Genomic DNA, 21,584 nt, shown 5'->3' with positions numbered 1-21,584 from the left:
ACACTATATAATGTAATACACAAGTATAATGTAATACACAAGTATAATATTGACACACACTATATAATGTAATACACAAATAATATTGACACACTATATAATGTAATACACAAGTATAATATTGACACACACTATATAATGTAATACACATGTATAATACTGACACACACTATATAATGTAATACACAAGTATAATATTGACACACACTATATAATGTAATACACATGTATGATACTGACACACTATATAATGTAATACACAAGTATAATATTGACACACTATATAATGTAATACAAAAGATATAATGTAATACACAAGTATAATATTGACACACACTATATAATGTAATACACAAGTATAATATTGACACACACTAATGCATAATGTAATACACACACTGTAATATTGACACACTATATAATGTAATACACATGTATAATACTGACACACTGTATGTAATACACAAGTATAATATTGACACACACTATATAATGTAATACACATGTATGATACTGACACACACTATATAATGTAATACACAAGTATAATATTGACACACACTATAATGTAATACACTAATATTGACACACTATATAATGTAATACACAAGTATAATATTGACACACTATATAATGTAATACACAAGTATAATATTGACACACACTATGTAATACACAAATATAATATTGACACACTATATAATGATATAATGTAAATACACACACTATATAATGTATAATATTGACACACTATATAATGTAATACACAAGTATAATATTGACACACTATATAATGTAATACTAATATTGACACACTACATAATGTAATACACAAGTATAATATTGACACACACTATATAATGTAATACACATGTATGATACTGACACACTGTATGTAATACACAAGTATAATATTGACGCAAAAGATATAATGTAATACACAAGTATAATATTGACACACACTATATAATGTAATACACAAGTATAATATTGACACACACTGCATAATGTAATACACTAATATTGACACACTATATAATGTAATACACAAGTATAATATTGACACACTGTATGTAATACACAAGTATAATATTGACACACACTATATAATGTAATACACAAATGTAATATTGACACACTATATAATGTAATACACGAGTATAATATTGTTACACACTATATAATGTAATACACAAGTATAATATTGACACACTGTATGTAATACACAAGTATAATATTGACACACACTATATAATGTAATACACAAATATAATATTGACACACTATATAATGTAATACACAAGTATAATATTGACACACTATATAATGTAATACACAGGTATAATATTGACACACACTATATAATGTAATACACAAGTGTGATATTGACACACACTATATAATGTAATACACAAGTATAATATTGACACACACTATATAATGTAATACACAAATATAATATTGACACACTGTATGTAATACACAAGTATAATATTGACACACACTATATAATGTAATACACAAATATGATATTGACACACTATATAATGTAATACACAAGTATAATATTGACACACTATATTATGTAATACACAGGTATAATATTGACACACACTATATAATGTAATACACAAGTATGATATTGACACACACTATATAATGTAATACACAAATATAATATTGACACACACTATATAAAAACACAAGTATAATATTGACACACACTATATAATGTCATACACAAGTATAATATTGACACACACTATATAATGTAATACACAAGTATAATATTGACACACACTATATAATGTAATACACAAGTATAATATTGACACACACTATATGATATAAAAGAAATTATATCTTCACATTACGGAATATGGAATTAGCAAAAAATAATATTATTTGGACTGAGCGATAATTTACATCCGTATTCTACCATACACTTCAATATCCTGCATCACTATCTGCCTACATGCCCGTCGCCGTTAATTTCAAACGCCTCCAGTTTCTTTCTACCCGATCCAAGTCTTTTACAAGCTGTCTGGATATTGTTGGTGTTCTAGCTTTCTTGTTTGTTTTATACCCCCATGGTGCACAACGTCATCGCTAGCAGATCCTGCCGATGTTTTAGTCCTTGTTATCCCACTCACATAATCTCTGCTCCCAGTTTGATTAACTTCATTGTTTGGCTTTGTGTTGTATTTGATCGTCACTTCGTGTTTAAGATGCGACACATGTGTCTACTTGTAAAGCCCCTGATTTGGCCTGCCAACATAGCTGTCGTCAATTACACTCATATTGCATTTTTATGAGAGGAAAAGTAGCATATGTACTTCTAAGTAAACCTGTTACAAAATTGAATGCGACAGTTAGTAAAGTAAAACTATTCCAAATATTATATCTGTGTCATCTTAAAGGAGACTGTAGAGAATTCTTGTTTCTAATACGTTTCATTTTCTTAACTTGTTACCTGTTTATCACCTCGCCAAATGCAAAGATCATTTTGAGGCGGGGTCTCCTTGTAGTAACTGGTCGCTACATCACTGAAAAGCAACCAGGGGTGGGGGGTAAGGATGGGGGCTCGCTTCATAGTAAGGTGTCTCGCCAGTAGACACAATCGATGTACATGAAGCAGAGGATGGTCAACCAAACCTCATGTCTTCTGAATGATGCACATTTCATCTTAATGGGACGGGTTTAATGTCAAATGCTCCAATTCAAATAATGATACATAATTATCTCTCTCCTAAACCAACGGGTATATTTGGTACAGACATATTATAGGAGAATAAAATATTGATTCTCCTACTTAAATGTTGTAAATATTCATGTTTAAGTGCGAAATATAGTTTTCTAATCGCATGTTATCCAGTAAAATCACTCTGATATATGTTTACATATGTCACTTGGGTAATATACCCTGAAGCGTTTTCTATTGGCTGTGCCAGTCAGAAATCGATTCTGATGTCAGCATATGGACAATGATGTTGATTGAAAATGGCGCAACAAAGTGACTGTCTTTTTGAATTTGCCCTCCACACTTAGACTTTGAAACCTTTCATATTGTATTTTTTCTGAGATGTGTGATAAAGGCGATCTTGTTCTATATGTGATTTTACGAAGTTCTTCTAGGAGATTTATTGTATACTCGCCAAGTCTCGCAGAAGAAAACACCAAAGATTCACATGAAATGGAGAATTCCCATAGGATTCTGTATGCATTTCTTCATGTGAGGAATTAAATGCAAATTTCATATTTAAGGCTGGAATATATCTGTCTACCCGTTCTATAAGTGATGAATTTATGCAAATTTCATATCTAAAGGTGAATATATTTGGCAATCCGTTAATTAAGAGACGAATTTTATGCAAATTTCATATTTAACGGTGAAATATATTTGTCTATCCGTTCTTTAAGTGACGAATTTAATATATATTCTCATATTTAGATAGTGAAATATGTTTTTCTACCATTTCTGAAAGCGACGGCTTTAAAGGGAAAATGTGTAATTGTCTCCCCTGTCTTAAAACGTCACTCTAATATACTCATTATACGTAAGAATGAAATATTAGTGCCTGCCTGTCCTTAAAGCGACGGGTTTATTACTACAAGCATTTCGTAAATCTTAAGAGCCCGTATATACGTGGCGGTGTTGCCTGTTATCCTCCTGTATTGGAGATAGTCCTTTGATCAAGTATACACGGAATGATAAGCTCTCACATTCATTTCATTACTATTCATCCCACATCCGATTTAACTCATTGCGACTTCAGATTATCTTTTCTCGCTAGAACGTGTGACAAATAAATGATTTGCCATCACCAACATCCCCCAGGTTGTCAGGCCTATCAACAGTCGGAATGCGACATGGAACCGGTGTTCACTGACGGAGGAAAATGGCGGCTAACTCTATGTGTAGTGTGTCCATAGATATTCCTAAGTGTCGCAGACTTTTTCTAACCTAGCTGCCGTTCAGTTTATATACATATTGCTGGCGTTTTTCAGCTATGTTATAAATAGGAAAAATATTGATTTATATATTGTTCTAGCCATCACTTTCCGTTGCAAGAAATACAGACTTTATGCTTGTAGGTTAAAATAATTTGTGAACAAGCTAGAATTAAACCTGTCTCGAGTCTACCATTGTAGCTTGGCACCCACTGTTGGCAATCCGCCACGGTTTACCTGGCTTACCGCCATTTTTCTGAACATCAAACATTCTGTGCCAACTTTGTAATTTTGCTTTGATTTCTATAAGTAGTAAACCGTTTTTATAGACCGAGTACGATAGTTATATGAACATACTGTTCCTGCACAAACATCCGTATTTACCATCCATACCGTAACGAGATCTAGTGAAGATCAGCGCCAATCGATGACGAATTTCATAAAAATACCAATTGACAACCAAACATGTAAATATATATGATATACTAAACGAATCCTTTTATTTAACAAACATGTTAATCTATGTGATATATTATCCTTTTATTTAACAAACATTTAAACCTCTATTATATATTATACAAATCCTTTTATTTTAACAAACATTTAAACCTCTATTATATATTATACAAATCCTTTTATTTTAACAAACATTTAAACCTCTATTATATATTATACAAATCCTTTTATTTAACAATGAGCTGCCTCTTGACATTTGTATTTGTGATTCTTTAATGATTGAAAAAAGACTTTAATGTAAAACCTGCTCCTAAAATAACAAAATAATACACCTTTTGGACCATAAACATTCGGTATCTTGATTATAATTCATATAGATTCTTGAACTGTTAATTAATCAAATGTCCTTTTACATTTTTTATCCAGTATTGCTTTAAAACAAAACTTGCTGAAAACCTTAACATTAGATTTGCTCCCCAAAATTCACATTTTATAAATTACTCCTGTTTGTTTAGATAAAACGAGGACATGAGAGGATCTAACACAAAAAGGGAAGACAGGGTACAGTAGGTAAAATCTAACGAGGTAGGGTAGATAAAAGACTGATTTCTCACATCAGATCGGGGAAAGTGACAATCGGATGCATCAGCTTTTCAAGAGAACTTTTCAGAATGTGTCATGTTGTTTGTTGACACAGATTTACAATGCTTCTTTTCTTCCTTCTTCATTTCGATTAATATGGATGAACAACACTTTACTAAATAATATTCAGCAATGTACGAGTCATTTGGAGAAGAGGATGTGACTTTTGGAATTAGCTGAAATTACGGAACACATGGTCTTCATCTTACAATTCATTAATCTATTATTAAACATGGCGAATATCACGTGCATGTGCCAAATATCAAGCTTAGTAACAAGTAAATAGTTTCATTCAAAGACAATGCATTTTGTGGTGTTAATTTGAAGGTGATTAGGAGATCTCATATTAAGGAATATCGATTGTAAGTTATTTGTGAAGAAAATTTGGATCTACAATCAGTTTCGATGTCGTCTGACCTGGCAGAACATAGGGAACATGTCACAGAATTCAACAGAAGCGGTAATGATGGGATGTTCTTAAACGGACACGAAACAAGATACAAGTAAATTACGGCAGGCTGCTGGTACCTAACGTTTATTGGCATCATTATAGGCTTCCATAAGTGTTAGAGCTATATCACTGGATGGGTGTCACGAGTATAGAAACGACTTCGCTCACCATTATACAGATACTAAAAGTAAGTCGACCTTGTCGGGGTTAGAGTGTATATGTTTGGCTCAGATGGTATGGAGTTGTTCTTCAGACGGTTTACTATAACACAAGCCCATAGGAATATTCATTGGGCAGTTATAAATACGGAAAAAACATTGGGAATGTCGTTTTGTAAATTAAAAGTAGAGAAACACATCGGAGGTGTCAGTTGGTGATTTAACGACTATGGGAACACAATTGGAAGTATACTGATGAATTACAAATTTAGAAATACATGGAGAAGGCCAAGGATGAGGAATTACTATGGAAACACAGTGGGGATGTCTAAAGGTGAATGATCACAATGGAAACATTATGGGAATGTTTTAAAGGTGGGGAATCACTATGGAAACAAAATGGGTATGTCTAAAGGTGGGGAATCACTATGGAAACACAATGGGGAGGTCTTAAAGTGACGAATCACTATGGAAACACAATGATGATGTCTAAAGGCAGGGAATTTCTATGGAAACACAGTGGGAATGTCTAAAGGAGGGGAATTTCTGTGGAAACACAATGGGGAGGTCTTAAAATGAAGAATCACTATGGAAACACAATGGGTATGTCTAAAGGTGGAGAATCACTATGGAAACACAATGGGGAGGTCTTAAAGTGACGAATCACTATGGAAACACAATGGTGATGTCTAAAGGTAGGGAATTTCTATGGAAACACAATGGGAATGTCTAAAGGAGGGGAATTTCTATGGAAACACAATGGGGAAGTCTTAAAGTGAAGAATCACAATGGAAACACAATAGTGATGTCTAAAGGTAGGGAATTTCTATGGAAACACAATGGGAATGTCTAAAGGTGGGGAATGTCTATGGAAACACAATGGGGAGGTCTTAAAGGTGGGGAATTTCTATGGAAACACAATGGGGAGGTCTTCAAGTGAAGAATCACTATGGAAACACAATCAGGTTGTTAAAAAGTGTGGGATCACTATGGAAACACAATGGGGAAATCTACAAGTAAGTTATAATTATGGAAATGCAACGGAACTATCTTTTGGTGAGATAAACATATAGAAATACAACGGAAGTGTCTATTGGTGAGTTATAACTATAGAAATACAACGGAAGTGTCTATTGGTGAGTTATAACTATAGAAATACAACGGAAGTGTCTATTGGTGAGTTATAACTATAGAAATACAACGGAAGTGTCTATTGGTGAGTTATAACTATAGAAATACAACGGAAGTGTCTATTGGTGAGTTATAACTATATAAATACAACGGAAGTGTCTATTGGTGAGATGTAACTATAGAAATACAACGGAAGTGTCTATTGGTGAGTTATAACTATAGAAATACAACGGAAGTGTCTATTGGTTAGATGTAACTATAGAAATACAACGGAAGTATGTATTGGTGGGTTATAACTATAGAAATACAACGGAAGTGTCTATTGGTGAGTTATAACTATAGAAATACAACGGAAGTGTCTATTGGTGAGTTATAACTATAGAAATACAACGGAAGTGTCTATTGGTGAGTTATAACTATAGAAATACAACGGAAGTGTCTATTGGTGAGTTATAACTATAGAAATACAACGGAAGTGTCTATTGGTGAGTTATAACTATAGAAATACAACGGAAGTATCAACTGGTGAGATATAAATATGGAGAAAATGTGATGTCTACTAATGAGTTATAAATAATGACAAAACGATGTCATCTCATGAAATAAAACCATATGTGTTGTCTACTGTTGTGTTACAATGTATTGCTATGGAAACACAATGGGAATGTCTACTGTTGTGTTACAATGTATTGCTATGGAAACACAATGGGAATGTCCACTGTTGAGTTACAATGTATTGCTATGGAAACACAATGGGAATGTCTACTGTTGAATTACAATGTGTTGCTATGGAAACACAATGGGAATGTCTACTGTTGTGTTACAATGTGTTGCTATGGAAACACAATGGGAATGTCTACTGTTGTGTTACAATGTATTGCTATGGAAACACAATGGGAATGTCTACTGTTGTGTTACAATGTATTGCTATGGAAACACAATTGGAATGTCTACTGTTGTGTTACAATGTGTTGCTATGGAAACAAAATGGGAATGTCTACTGTTGTGTTACAATGTATTGCTATGGAAACACAATGGGAATGTCTACTGTTGTGTTACAATGTATTGCTATGGAAACACAATGGGAATGTCTACTGTTGAGTTACAATGTATTGCTATGGAAACACAATGGGAATGTCTACTGTTGTGTTACAATGTATTGCTATGGAAACACAATGGGAATGTCTACTGTTGAGTTACAATGTATTGCTATGGAAACACAATGGGAATGTCTACTGTTGAATTACAATGTGTTGCTATGGAAACACAATGGGAATGTCTACTGTTGTGTTACAATGTGTTGCTATGGAAACACAATGGGAATGTCTACTGTTGTGTTACAATGTATTGCTATGGAAACACAATGGGAATGTCTACTGTTGTGTTACAATGTATTGCTATGGAAACACAATTGGAATGTCTACTGTTGTGTTACAATGTGTTGCTATGGAAACAAAATGGGAATGTCTACTGTTGTGTTACAATGTATTGCTATGGAAACACAATGGGAATGTCTACTGTTGTGTTACAATGTATTGCTATGGAAACACAATGGGAATGTCTACTGTTGAGTTACAATGTATTGCTATGGAAACACAATGGGAATGTCTACTGTTGTGTTACAATGTATTGCTATGGAAACACAATGGGAATGTCTACTGTTGAGTTACAATGTATTGCTATGGAAACACAATGGGAATGTCTACTGTTGTGTTACAATGTATTGCTATGGAAACACAATGGGAATGTCTACTGTTGAGTTACAATGTATTGCTATGGAAACACAATGGGAATGTCTACTGTTGTGTTACAATGTATTGCTATGGAAACACAATGGGAATGTCTACTGTTGAGTTACAATGTATTGCTATGGAAACACAATGGGAATGTCTACTGTTGTGTTACAATGTATTGCTATGGAAACACAATTGGAATGTCTACTGTTGAGTTACAATGTATTGCTATGGAAACACAATGGGAATGTCTACTGTTGTGTTACAATGTATTGCTATGGAAACACAATGGGAATGTCTACTGTTGAGTTACAATGTATTGCTATGGAAACACAATGGGAATGTCTACTGTTGTGTTACAATGTATTGCTATGGAAACACAATGGGAATGTCTACTGGTGTGTTACAATGTATTGCTATGGAAACACAATGGGAATGTCTACTGTTGTGTTACAATGTATTACTATGAAACACAATGGGAATGTCTACTGTTGTGTTACAATGTATTGCTATGTATTTTGTCTACTATATTTTGTCTACAGTTAGGTTAATGCTGTGGTGTATTTTGTCTACTTAGTTAATGCTGTGGTGTATTTTGTCTACTAAGTTAATGCTGTGGTGTATTTTGTCTACTTAGTTAATGTTGTGGTGTATTTTGTCTACTAAGTTAATGTTGTGGTGTATTTTGTCTACTTAGTTAATGTTGTGGTGTATTTTGTCTACTTAGTTAATGTTGTGGTGTATTTTGTCTACTTAGTTAATGCTGTGGTGTATTTTGTCTACTTAGTTAATGTTGTGGTGTATTTTGTCTACTAAGTTAATGTTGTGGTGTATTTTGTCTACTTAGTTAATGTTGTGGTGTATTTTGTCTACTTAGTTAATGCTGTGGTGTATTTTGTCTACTTAGTTAATGTTGTGGTGTATTTTGTCTACTTAGTTAATGCTGTGGTGTATTTTGTCTACTTAGTTAATGCTGTGGTGTATTTTGTCTACTTAGTTAATGCTGTGGTATATTTTGTCTACTAAGTTAATGTTGTGGTGTATTTTGTCTACTTAGTTAATGTTGTGGTGTATTTTGTCTACTAAGTTAATGCTGTGGTGTATTTTGTCTACTTAGTTAATGCTGTGGTGTATTTTGTCTACTTAGTTAATGCTGTGGTGTATTTTGTCTACTTAGTTAATGCTGTAGTGTATTTTGTCTACTTAGTTAATGCTGTGGTGTATTTTGTCTACTTAGTTAATGCTGTGGTGTATTTTGTCTACAAAGCTAATGCTGTGGTGTATTTTGTCTACTTAGTTAATGCTGTGGTGTATTTTGTCTACTTAGTTAATGCTGTGGTGTATTTTGTCTACTTAGTTAATGTTGTGGTGTATTTTGTCTACTTAGTTAATGCTGTGGTGTATTTTGTCTACTTAGTTAATGCTGTGGTGTATTTTGTCTACTTAGTTAATGTTGTGGTGTATTTTGTCTACTTAGTTAATGTTGTGGTGTATTTTGTCTACTTAGTTAATGTTGTGGTGTATTTTGTCTACTTAGTTAATGTTGTGGTGTATTTTGTCTACTTAGTTAATGTTGTGGTGTATTTTGTCTACTATTTTGTCTACTGTAGTTAATGTTGTGGTGTATTTTTGTCTACTTAGTTAATGTTGTGGTGTATTTTGTCTACTTAGTTAATGTTGTGGTGTATTTTGTCTACTTAGTTAATGTTGTGGTGTATTTTGTCTACTTAGTTAATGTTGTGGTGTATTTTGTATAGTTAGTTAATGCTGTGGTGTATTTTGCTGTGGTGTATTTTGTCTACTTAGTTAATGTTGTGGTGTATTTTGTCTACTTAGTTAATGTTGTGGTGTATTTTGTCTACTTAGTTAATGTTGTGGTGTATTTTGTCTACATAGTTAATGCTGTGTATTTTGTGTTAATTTTTTTGTCTACTTAATGTTGTGGTGTATTTTGTCTACTTAGTTACTTAGTTAATGTTGTGGTGTATTTTGTCTACTTAGTTAATGCTGTTGTGTATTTTGTCTACTTAGTTAATGTTGTGGTGTATTTTGTCTACTTAGTTAATGTTGTGGTGTATTTTGTCTACTTAGTTAATGTTGTGGTGTATTTTGTCTACTTAGTTAATGCTGTGGTGTATTTTGTCTACTAAGTTAATGTTGTGGTGTATTTTGTCTACTTAGTTAATGTTGTGGTGTATTTTGTCTACCAAGTTAATGTTGTGGTGTATTTTGTCTACCAAGTTAATGTTGTGGTATATTTTGACTATGTTAGTGTTGACGTTGTGATATATTCTGTCGTGGTGTGTTAACGTTGTGATATATTCTGTCCTGGTGTGTTGACGTCCTGATATATTCCGTCCTGATGTTTTAATGTTTTGATATATTCTGTCCTTCTATGTTGACGTTGTGATATATTCTGTCCTAGTGTGTTAACGTTGTGATATATTCTGTCCTAGTGTGTTGACCTTGTGATTTATTCTGTCCTGGTTTGGTAACGTTGTGATATATTCTGTCCTGGTATGTTGACGTTGTTATATATTCTGTCCTTGTGTGTATGTTTTCTGTTACAATATGTTGACGTTGTTCAGCCTTCTGTTTGTCGTTTGGATTAAGACAGAAAGCTTTTTCGGACTGGAATTATATGCCTTTTCCCCGAATTTAAATATGTCATTATGCAAAATGCATTATTATACAACGCGGAAGTTCTTGCCTCGATTGCGTGAATTTCCCAAGCTGTTAACGTTGTGATATATTCTGTCCTGGTATGTTAACGTTGTGATATATTCAGTCCTGGTGTGTTGACGTTGTGATATATTCTGTCCTGGTATGTTGACGTTGTGATATATTCTGTCCTGGTTTGTTAACGTTGTGATATATTCTGTCCTGGTGTGTTAACGTTGTGATATATTCAGTCCTGGTGTGTTGACGTTGTGATATATTCTGTCCTTGTGAATATGTTTTCTGTTACAATATGTTGACGTTGTTCAGCCTTCTGTTTGTCGTTTGGATTAAGACAGAAAGCTTTTTCGGACTGGAATTATATGCCTTTTGCCCGGATTTAAATATGTCATTATGCAAAATACATTATTATACAACGCGGAAGTTCTTGCCTCGATTGCGTGAATTTCCCAAGCTTTGAAAATGCCACTGAAATATGATTTGTTATTTATACTGAAGGAAGGTGAGCGACGGGTGCACATGTCTGAATCAAGCGGATGGTAGTGAAGTAGAAACAAGCAGGTAACACGAACTCTGTACACAGTAGTCGGTTTCAATCAAAATCTACATGCCAAAACGTCACCAGCCTTTCTACAGAAATTAATGTGAACGAGGAGTACAGGGTATTGACAAGCACAAAAATCGATAGAAATGTAGATAAAGAGTAATAATTGGCCCACTATGACAGATTGTGCTATTGACACGCTGTTAAGAATGTAATGTTGATATAGATTCTCTCCTTCACTCAATTAGCACCCATCAACACTACTTCCTCAATATGTGATGGAAGCTATGATAAATTGGATGTTAATCCTTAATGAGTTAAGCGTGATACATCTCTAGCGACATCAGTAGTTATGTCATGCTTAAAAGGATTCTGAGAAAATATAAAATTTCGCTCATAGATGCAATAAATAATTAATTTGATTAATGTTTCTGAAAATGAAAATTATGTTTATAAATTATTTATTTTCGCTTTATGACATCAAAAATGTAAAAAAAAATGATAATAATAAAATCGGTATAGTTAATGGTCACAGCAACAGGAGACAGAAATCATAACCATAGAATCTAGGCCAATGTGTTTAATAGTGACGTTATAACTCGTCACGATAGAACAGTGTAGATGTTTCATGTTTTAGCAATTAACAAAACAGTGTGTTTAATAGAAACCAAAATGTACAGTGTGTTTAGGACAGGACCAGGTACGTGTGTTTAATAGATAACAATAGGACTCCAGGTACAGTGTGTTTAATAGGACGTTATAACAATAATTCAAGGTATCAGTGTGTGTTAAACAATAGCAGGGCATGTGTTTAATAGTCAATAACAATGGAGCTGTACAATAATAGTGACGTTATAACAATAGTTTAATAGCACTCCAGGTACAGTGTGTTTAATAGCGACGTTATAACAATAGGACTCCAGGCACAGTGTGTTTAATAGTGACGTTATAACAATAGGACGTGTGTTTAATAGCGACGTTAGGTGTGTTTAATAGTGACGTTATAACAATAGGACTGCAGGTACAGTGTGTTTAATAGTGACGTTATAACAATAAGACTGCAGGTACCGTGTGTTTAATAGCGACGTTATAACAATAGGACTCCAGGTACAGTGTGTTTAATAGCGACGTTATAACAATAGGATTCAAGGTAGTGTGTATTTAATAGCGACGTTTTAACAATAGGACTCCAGGTAAAGTGTTTTTAATAGCGACGTTATAACAATAGGACTCCAGGTACAGTGTGTTTAATAGCGACGTTATAACAATAGGACTCCAGGTACAGTGTGTTTAATAGTGACGTTATAACAATAGGACTCCAGGTACAGTGTGTTTAATAGTGACGTTATAACAATAGGACGGCAGTAACAGTGTGTTTAATAGCGACGTTATAACATTAGGACGGCAAGCACAGTGTGTTTAATAGCGACGTTATAACAATAAGACTCCAGGTACAGTGTGTTTAATAGCGACGTTATAACAATAGGACTGCAGGTACAGTGTGTTCAATAACGACGTTATAACAATAGGACTGCAGGTACAGTGTGTTTAATAGCGACGTTATAACAATAGGACTCCAGGTAGAGTGTGTTTAATAGCGATGTTATAACAATAGGACTCCAGGTACAGTGTGTTTAATAGCGACGTTATAACATTAGGACGGCAGGCACAGTGTGTTTAATAGCGACGTTATAACAATAAGACTCCAGGTACAGTGTGTTTAATAGCGACGTTATAACAATAAGACTCCAGGTACAGTGTGTTTAATACCGACGTTATAACAATAGGACTGCAGGTACAGTGTTTTTAATAGTGACGTTATAACAATAGGACTCCATGTACAATGTATTTAATAGTGACGTTATAACAATAGGACTTTAGGTACAGATGTGTGTTTAATAGCGACGTTATAACAATAAGACTCCAGGTACAGTGTGTTTAATAGCGACGTTATAACAATAGGACTCCAGGTACAGTGTGTTTAATAGTGACGTTATAACAATAGGACTCCAGGTACAGTGTGTTTAATAGCGAAATTATAACAATAAGACTCCAGGTAAAGTGTTTTTAATAGTGACGTTATAACAGTAGGACTCCAGGTACAGTGTGTTCAATAACGACGTTATAACAATAGGACTCCAGGTCCAGTGTTATTAATAGCAAAGTTATAACAAAAGAACTCCAGGTACAGTTTGTTTAATAGCGACGTTATAACAATAGGACTCCAGGTACCGTGTGTTTAATAGCGACGTTATAACAATAGGACTCCAGGTACAGTGTTTTTAATAGCGAAGTTATAAAAATAGGACGGCAGGTACAGTGTGTTTAATAGCGACGTCATCACAATAGGACTGCAGGTACAGTGTGTTTAATAGTGACATTATAACAATAGGACTGCAGGTACTGTGTGTTTAATAGCGACGTTATAACAATAGGACTCCAGGTAGAGTGTGTTTAATAGCGACGTTATAACAATAGGACTCCAGGTAAAGTGTGTTTAATAGCGACGTTATAACAATAGGAGTCCAGGTACAGTGTGTTTAATATCGACGTTATAACAATAGGACTCTAGGTACTGTGTGTTTAATAGCGACGTTATAACAATAGGACTCCAGGTAGAGTGTGTTTAATAGCGAAGTTATAACAATAGAACTCCAGGTACAGTGTGTTTAATAGTGACGTTATAACAATAGGACTCCAGGTACAGTGTGTTTAATAGCGACGTTATAACAATAGGACGTCAGGTACAATGTGTTTAATAGTGACGTTATAACATTAGGACTCCATGTACAGTGTGTTTAATAGCGACGTTATAACAATAGGATACAAGGTACTGTGTATTTAATAGCGACGTTATAACAATATGACTCAAGGTACAGTGTGTTTAATAGCAAAGTTATAACATTGGACTCTGAGTACAGTGTGTTTAATATCGACATTATAACAATAGCATTCCAGGTACTGTGTGTTTAATAGCGACGTTATAACAATAGGACTTCAGGTACAGTGTGTTTAATAGTGACGTTATAACAATAGGACTCCAGGTAGAGTGTGTTTAATAGCGACGTTATAACAATAGGACTGCAGGTACAGTGTGTTTAATAGCGACGTTATAACAATAGGACTCCAGGTACAGTGTGTTTAATAGCGACGTTATAACAATAAGACTCCAGGTAGAGTGTGTTTAATAGCGACGTTATAACAATAAGACTCCAGGTACACTGTGTTTAATAGCGAAGTTATAACAATAGGACTCCAGGTACAGTGTGTTTAATACCGACGTTATAACAATAAGACTCCAGATAAAGTGACGTTATAACAATAGGACTCCAGGTACAGTGTGTTTAATAGCGACGTTATAACAATAGGACGGCAGGTACAGTGTGTTTAATAGCGACGTTATAACATTAGGACGGCAGGTACAGTGTGTTTAATAGCGACGTTATAACAATAAGACTCCAGGTACAGTGTGTTTAATACCGACGTTATAACAATAGGACTCCAGGTACAGTGTATTTAATAGTGACGTTATAACAATAAGACTCCAGGTACAGTGTGTTTAATAGCGACGTTATAACAATAAGACTCCAGGTACAGTGTGTTTAATAGCGACGTTATAACAATAGGACTCCAGGTACAGTGTGTTTAATAGCGACGTTATAACAATAGGACGGCAGGTACAGTGTGTTTAATAGCGACGTTATAACAATAGGACTCCAGGTACAGTGTGTTTAATAGCGACGTTATAACAATAGGACTCCAGGTACAGTGTGTTTAATAGCGACGTTATAACAATAGGACTCCAGGTACAGTGTGTTTAATAGCGACGTTATAACAATAGGACTCCAGGTAGAGTGTGTTTAATAGCGACGTTATAACAATAGGACTCGAGATAGATGGTGGTTAATAGTGACGTTATAACAATAGGATTCCAGGTAAAGTGTGTTTAATAGTGACGTTATAACAATAGGACTCCAGGTAAAGTGTGTTTAATAGTGACGTTATAACAATAGGACTCCAGGTACAGTGTGTTTAATAGTGACGTTATAACAATAGGACTCCAGGTACAATGTATTTAATAGTGACGTTATAACAATAGGACGGCAGGTACAGTGTGTTTAATAGCAACGTTATAACATTAGGACTCCAGGTACAGTGTGTTTAATAGCGACGTTATAACAATAGGACTCCAGGTACAGTGTGTTTAATAGTGACGTTATAACAATAGGACTCCAGGTAGAGTGTTTAATAGCGACTTTATAACAATAGGATTCCAGGTACAGTGTGTTTAATACCGACGTTATAACAATAAGACTCCAGATAAAGTGTGTTTAATAGGGAAATTATAACAATAGGACTCCAGGTACAGTGTGTTTAATAGCGACGTTATAACAATAGGACTGCAGGTACAGTGTGTTTAATAGTGACGTTATAACAATAGGACTCCAGGTACAGTGTGTTTAATAGCGACGTTATAACAATAGGATAACAATAGGACTGCAGGTACAGTGTGTTTAATAGTGACTTTATAACAATAGGACTCCAGGTACAGTGTGTTTAATAGCGAAGTTATAACAATAGGACTGCAGGTACAGTGTGTTTAATAGCGACGTTATAACAATACGACTCCAGGTACAGTGTGTTTAATAGCGACGTTATAACAATAGGACTCCAGGTACAGTGTGTTTAATAGCGACGTTATAACAATAGGACTCCAGGTACAGTGTGTTTAATAGCGACGTTATAACAATAGGACTCCAGGTACAGTGTGTTTAATAGCGACGTTATAACAATAGGACTCCAGGTACAGTGTGTTTAATAGCGACGTTATAACAATAGGACTCCAGGTACAGTGTGTTTAATAGCGACGTTATAACAATAAGACTCCAGGTACAGTGTGTTTAATAGCGATGTTGTAACAATAGGACTCCAGGTACAGTGTTTAATAGCGACGTTATAACAATAGGACTCCAGGTACAGTGTGTTTAATAGCGACGTTATAACAATAGGACTCCAGGTACAATGTATTTAATAGTGACGTTATAACAATAAGACTCCAGGTACAGTGTGTTTAATAGCAAAGTGATAATAATAGGATTCCAGGTACTGTGTGTTTAATAGTGACGTTATAACATTAGGACGTCATGTACCATGTGTTTAATAGTGACGTTATAACAATATGACTCAAGGTACAGTGTGTTTAATAGCAAAGTTATAACATTGGACTCTGAGTACAGTGTGTTTAATGTAAAGCCACTGTTATAACAATAGGACTTACAGTGTGTTTAATAGTCCTATAACAATAGGACTACGACTTTATAACAATAGGATTCCAGGTACAGTGTGTTTAATAGTGACGTTATAACATTTGGACGTCATGTACAATGTGTTTAATAGTGACGTTATAACATTAGGACTCCATGTACAGTGTGTTTAATAGCGACGTTATAATATTGGACTCCAAGTACAGTGTGTTTAATATCGACGTTATAACAATAGGACTCTAGGTACTGTGTGTTTAATAGCGACGTTATAACAATAGGACTCCAGGTAGAGTGTGTTTAATAGTGACGTTATAACAATAGGACTCCAGGTACAGTGTGTTTAATAGTGACGTTATAACAATAGGACTCCAGGTAAAGTGTGTTTAATAGTGACGTTATAACAATAGGACTCCAGGTACAGTATGTTTAATAGTGACGTTACAACAATAGGACTACAGGTAGAGTGTGTTCAATAGCGATGTTATAACAATACGACTCCAGGTACAGTGTGTTTAATAGCGACGTTATAACAATAGGATACAAGGTACTGTGTATTTAATAGCGACGTTATAACAATAGGACTCCAGGTAAAGTGTTTTTAATATTAACGTTATAACAATAGGACTGCAGGTACAGTGTGTTTAATAGCGACGTTATAACAATAGGACTCCAGGTAGAGTGTTTAATAGCGACTTTATAACAATAGGATTCCAGGTACAGTGTGTTTAATAGTGACGTTATAACATTAGGACGTCATGTACAATGTGTTTAATAGTGACGTTATAACAATAGTGAAGGTGTTTAAGGTACAGTCTGTGTTAATAGCGACGTTATAACAATAGGACTCCAAGGTACAGTGTGTTTAATAGCGACATGGCCCGGGTGTTTAATAGCTAAACAATAGGAGGCCCAGCCACTGTTATAACAATAGGACCCAGGTACAGTGTGTTTAATACAGGCCTTCTGAGTGGGAAGCTAGGGATCACAGATAAAAATCTGTTAAGGTATCCCTGCCCTGCCAGAATACTGCAGACATGACCTCCTGAAAGGAGGACTCATTGAGAGAAGGGCCCAGGATGAAGCAAGGGCCCTGACCTCGTGAGACCGCGCTTTCGCTCTCGCCCGAGCCAGATCATCAAAATGCTCGTAAGCATACTAAATCACCTGGCAAACCCACCTGGAAACCGACTGGGAGGAGATATCTCGTTGCCCCTGTTTAATGGGCAAAACAGACGGGATCGAGAGCCCCGCCCCCCCCCCCCCCCCCTGGTTTTATCAAGATAAAACCTAAGAGCCCGACAAGGACAAAGCAACCTATCTCGCTCCTCCGAGCTAGTCACAGCCAGGATCCTGATGGGATCGTGCGAGAACCCCGGAACCTGATTCTTCGCTAAAAACAACTCTATTCATAGCAAAGCCTCTGATTAGGGCAGAAAGAGAGGAGGACTAACCGATCTCCTTCCTGCCATAACAAGCAAGAACTCTGGCAATAGCTGTACGATAGCCAGCAATAGTGCCAGGTGGCAGATAGCGGTACCTAAACAGAGAGATTAGGAATTCCGCAATCAAATGCAGAGGCTTCGAATGAATAAGCTTCCTTGCCGACACACCAATCACAGAAGATCTGACACCTCTTGAGAAAAGCCTGCCTTGGCGTGGCTTCCAGAGATAGCCTCAGCGCGTGAAGGTGGAGGATCTCTGGTCAAGAGTGTGTCGTTCTGGGCCAAGGCTGGCGAAGGAGATTCGGTCTGGTGGGGAGAGCCAAGGGCTCCTCCACCAGAAACGACAAGAGCTCCTGAAACCAAGCTTGCCTCGGCCACAGAGGGGCTCTCAGAAGTAAGGAGCAGTGATGCTCCCAGAACTTCTGTAGAACCCTGCCCACCAGGTTGAAGGGAGGGAATGCATATGCATACGTCCCTTCCTATTCCAGAGAAAGGGCGTCCACAGCCCACGCCTTACGGTCTGGGACCGGGGAGACGAAGGTTAGCAGCTGGTTGTTCAGGGAAGAGGCAAACAGGTCTATAATAGGTCTGTCCCACGCCTGACAATTCCCCTTGAAAATCCAGGGACACAGCTGCCATTCCGTCAACACCGGCTGGTGGCGCCTGGAGAGTGGCCACCAACACACTCAGCCTGCCAGAAAGATGCTTGACCGCTATGGTCAACTGCATGTCCTGGCAGAGAAGATGGATGTGGATGGAGAGGGCACACAGGACATGAGACCTGGTGGCCCCTGTCTCTCCAGATACGCGACAACTGTTGTTGGTAGCCACACTTTGGACTGCAGGATACCCCTAAAGGACTGCAGAGCCAAATGAACAGTCTCATCTCGAGTACACTGATGTGCTCCGAGAGTTGTTCGCCAGACCACTCCCCCAAGCGGCATTGGCCATCGAGGTAAGCTCACATTCCTGTCATGAACGCGTCCATGAACAGGATCATAGAGGGGATAGGCTTGGTCAGAGGTACCCCGTGGAAAATGTTCTCCTGAATGGTCCACCAGCAAGAGAACTCCCTGACCGACTGGGTAAGCGGGATCCAGGCCTCCTGGATGACGGAACCCAGTCAGACAGGAGGAACATCTGGAGAGGTCCGATGTGAATCCTCCCTAGGGGGACCACATATGCCAAGGATTTGAGATACCCCAGAAAACTGAGGAACCAATGTACCTGGACAAGCGACCAAGTGATGAAAGTCAGAGCCAGAGCCCTGACCTTCTCAAACTTCTCCAGAGGTGGAAGGGCTAAGCCCCGAACCATGTCAAAATGGTTCCCCAGGAAGAAGAAGTCCTAATATGAAGGAACCTCTGACTTCTCTCTGGAAGGAATGAAGCCGACTCTGAGCAAGAGTTTCAGGACCAGACGAGTGTCCTTCACTAACGATTCCCACACCAAAAGAGGCATGAGGGAGTCGTAGAAATAGATGTGGACGTCTATTCTGCAGGAGTGAAGGAAACACCAGCAGCAACTTGGTGAACACCAAAGGAGCTGTCGTGAGCCCCAAGGGCATCTCTGCCTTGGCAGCATGGTCCCTACTTCCTCCTGGAGCACCCGTGCCCTTTCTGAATCCCCGGGAGGAGGAAAGAAACAAAAACGGCCAGGAGGCGAGGGACGAATCCTGAAGAAGGGGAATACCTAGACCCTCCCTGACCACCGACAAAAGCCCAAGCGTCCTCTGTAATATCCTGCCACTAGGAAAGGAAAGCAGAGAGACGTCCGCCCACAGGGAGTTCCGGATGGGGCAGATCGAGCCCCTGCCAGACCAGAGAATCGTCTGCCCAACCGGAGCCTGAGCCTGCAGGAGAAGGACATGAGCCCGGGAAAGGAGAACCACCGTCCACCCGGCCATACCCTTCGCCTTTCGCGGCCAAGAAGCAGAAATAGTCAGGAACCCTTCTTCTTGCCCCCAGGAGGTTTCTTACCCTTCCTACCCTTCCCCTTGTTGCCGTTGAAGTGAGGTTGGGACTTGGGCTGTGCAGAAAACTGAGCAGCCGAAGACTTCGCCTTCTTCTTAGGAGGCACTGACCCCTGCGAGGCACTGGCCTTCTCAGCCTGAAACCTCTTCACCAGAAGTGCTGAGGCGACCGAGTCCTCCTTCATATCCTTCTGAACCCAAGGAAGAGCTCCCCTGAACAGGGTAGAGCCCTAGAAGGGGGCATTCAACAAGCGGAAACGGTAGGGTTACTGGACTGGGCGGGATTTCAGAACTGAAAACTGCCTAGCCAACACGGCATTGACGAGCAGAGAACCTGGAAGGCTGCCGTGTCCTGTATGTCGGCTGTTCTGTCTCGGATAACCGACACTCAGGCAAATCGGATACCCTGTATAGACAAACTGTCAGGAAGTCTATGTATGACAGAACTTGGATGGAGAGGTGCAACATTCTCTCCATCCTGTGGTGCTCTTTGGGATCGAGCACCACCTGGTCCACTGATTTGCCGGGCCAGGCAGCCAGCTGTCTCAACTCCAGCTGTGCTGGTTGAGAGGCCAGCTGCCCATCATGTGTGGCATAGTCGGAAGCTGAAGCCTCCGACAATTCACCAACACTGAGCTGCAGACCGACAAACGCGGGAGCACGGGTAGAGAAGGAGTCCTTCTCTAAAACCGGAGCCCGGGCCGTGGCCAGAACCGAAGACATGATATTGCCTTCTGGCAGAGACCGATCTGAGCGAACGGAAGCCCGAGGAGCCACCAGGGAACCCAGAAGGATGGTGGATTCAGGCGCCGACGATGCTGAGGCGGTGGGCAAACCTCCGCCCTGAGAATCCGGGAGATGTTGGCCCGGAGGACCCGCATCCCAGAAAGCACATGCTGAGCCTCAGCTTCAGCAGTCTCAGGGCCATCTTCCCCTTGTGAACCCTCTTGGCCCAGGAGAAAGATGAATGACATCGTCTTCCTCTGCCGAGCCCGCACCCTCGATGTCCATCTCCTCCTCGATAGAGACCGAAGTCCCCTTGGGAGGAACAGGGGCCGCCAGAGGAGCCATCTCCGCAGAGGGGAACTCCTCTTTATGGCATTTGGACGCAGCGCGACCAACAGCTGTAGCTGTAGGCTTGGGTCGGAGACCCGAAGCCGA

General features: G+C 37.9%; 1 protein-coding gene across 1 annotated transcript in view; it reads left to right on the top strand.

Annotated features, from left to right (window-relative positions):
* The first annotated feature begins 6,658 nt into the window (after positions 1 to 6,658).
* The window catches only part of LOC132553018 (GATA zinc finger domain-containing protein 7-like), a 28,737-nt gene continuing 13,811 nt past the window's right edge, over positions 6,659 to 21,584 (top strand). The window contains exon 1 of the mRNA XM_060217221.1: positions 6,659 to 6,674. Coding sequence (XP_060073204.1) covers positions 6,659 to 6,674 — 16 coding nt within the window. The remainder of the gene's footprint in view (positions 6,675 to 21,584) is intronic.

This window comes from Ylistrum balloti, unplaced genomic scaffold (assembly GCF_031769215.1).
Source record: "Ylistrum balloti isolate Yb309-2 unplaced genomic scaffold, AGI_CSIRO_Ybal_v1 Utg370292, whole genome shotgun sequence".
Classification (NCBI taxonomy): Eukaryota; Metazoa; Mollusca; class Bivalvia; order Pectinida; family Pectinidae; genus Ylistrum; species Ylistrum balloti.
Note: the sequence above shows the minus strand (reverse complement) of the source record. Positions and strands in the feature narration are given on the sequence as shown.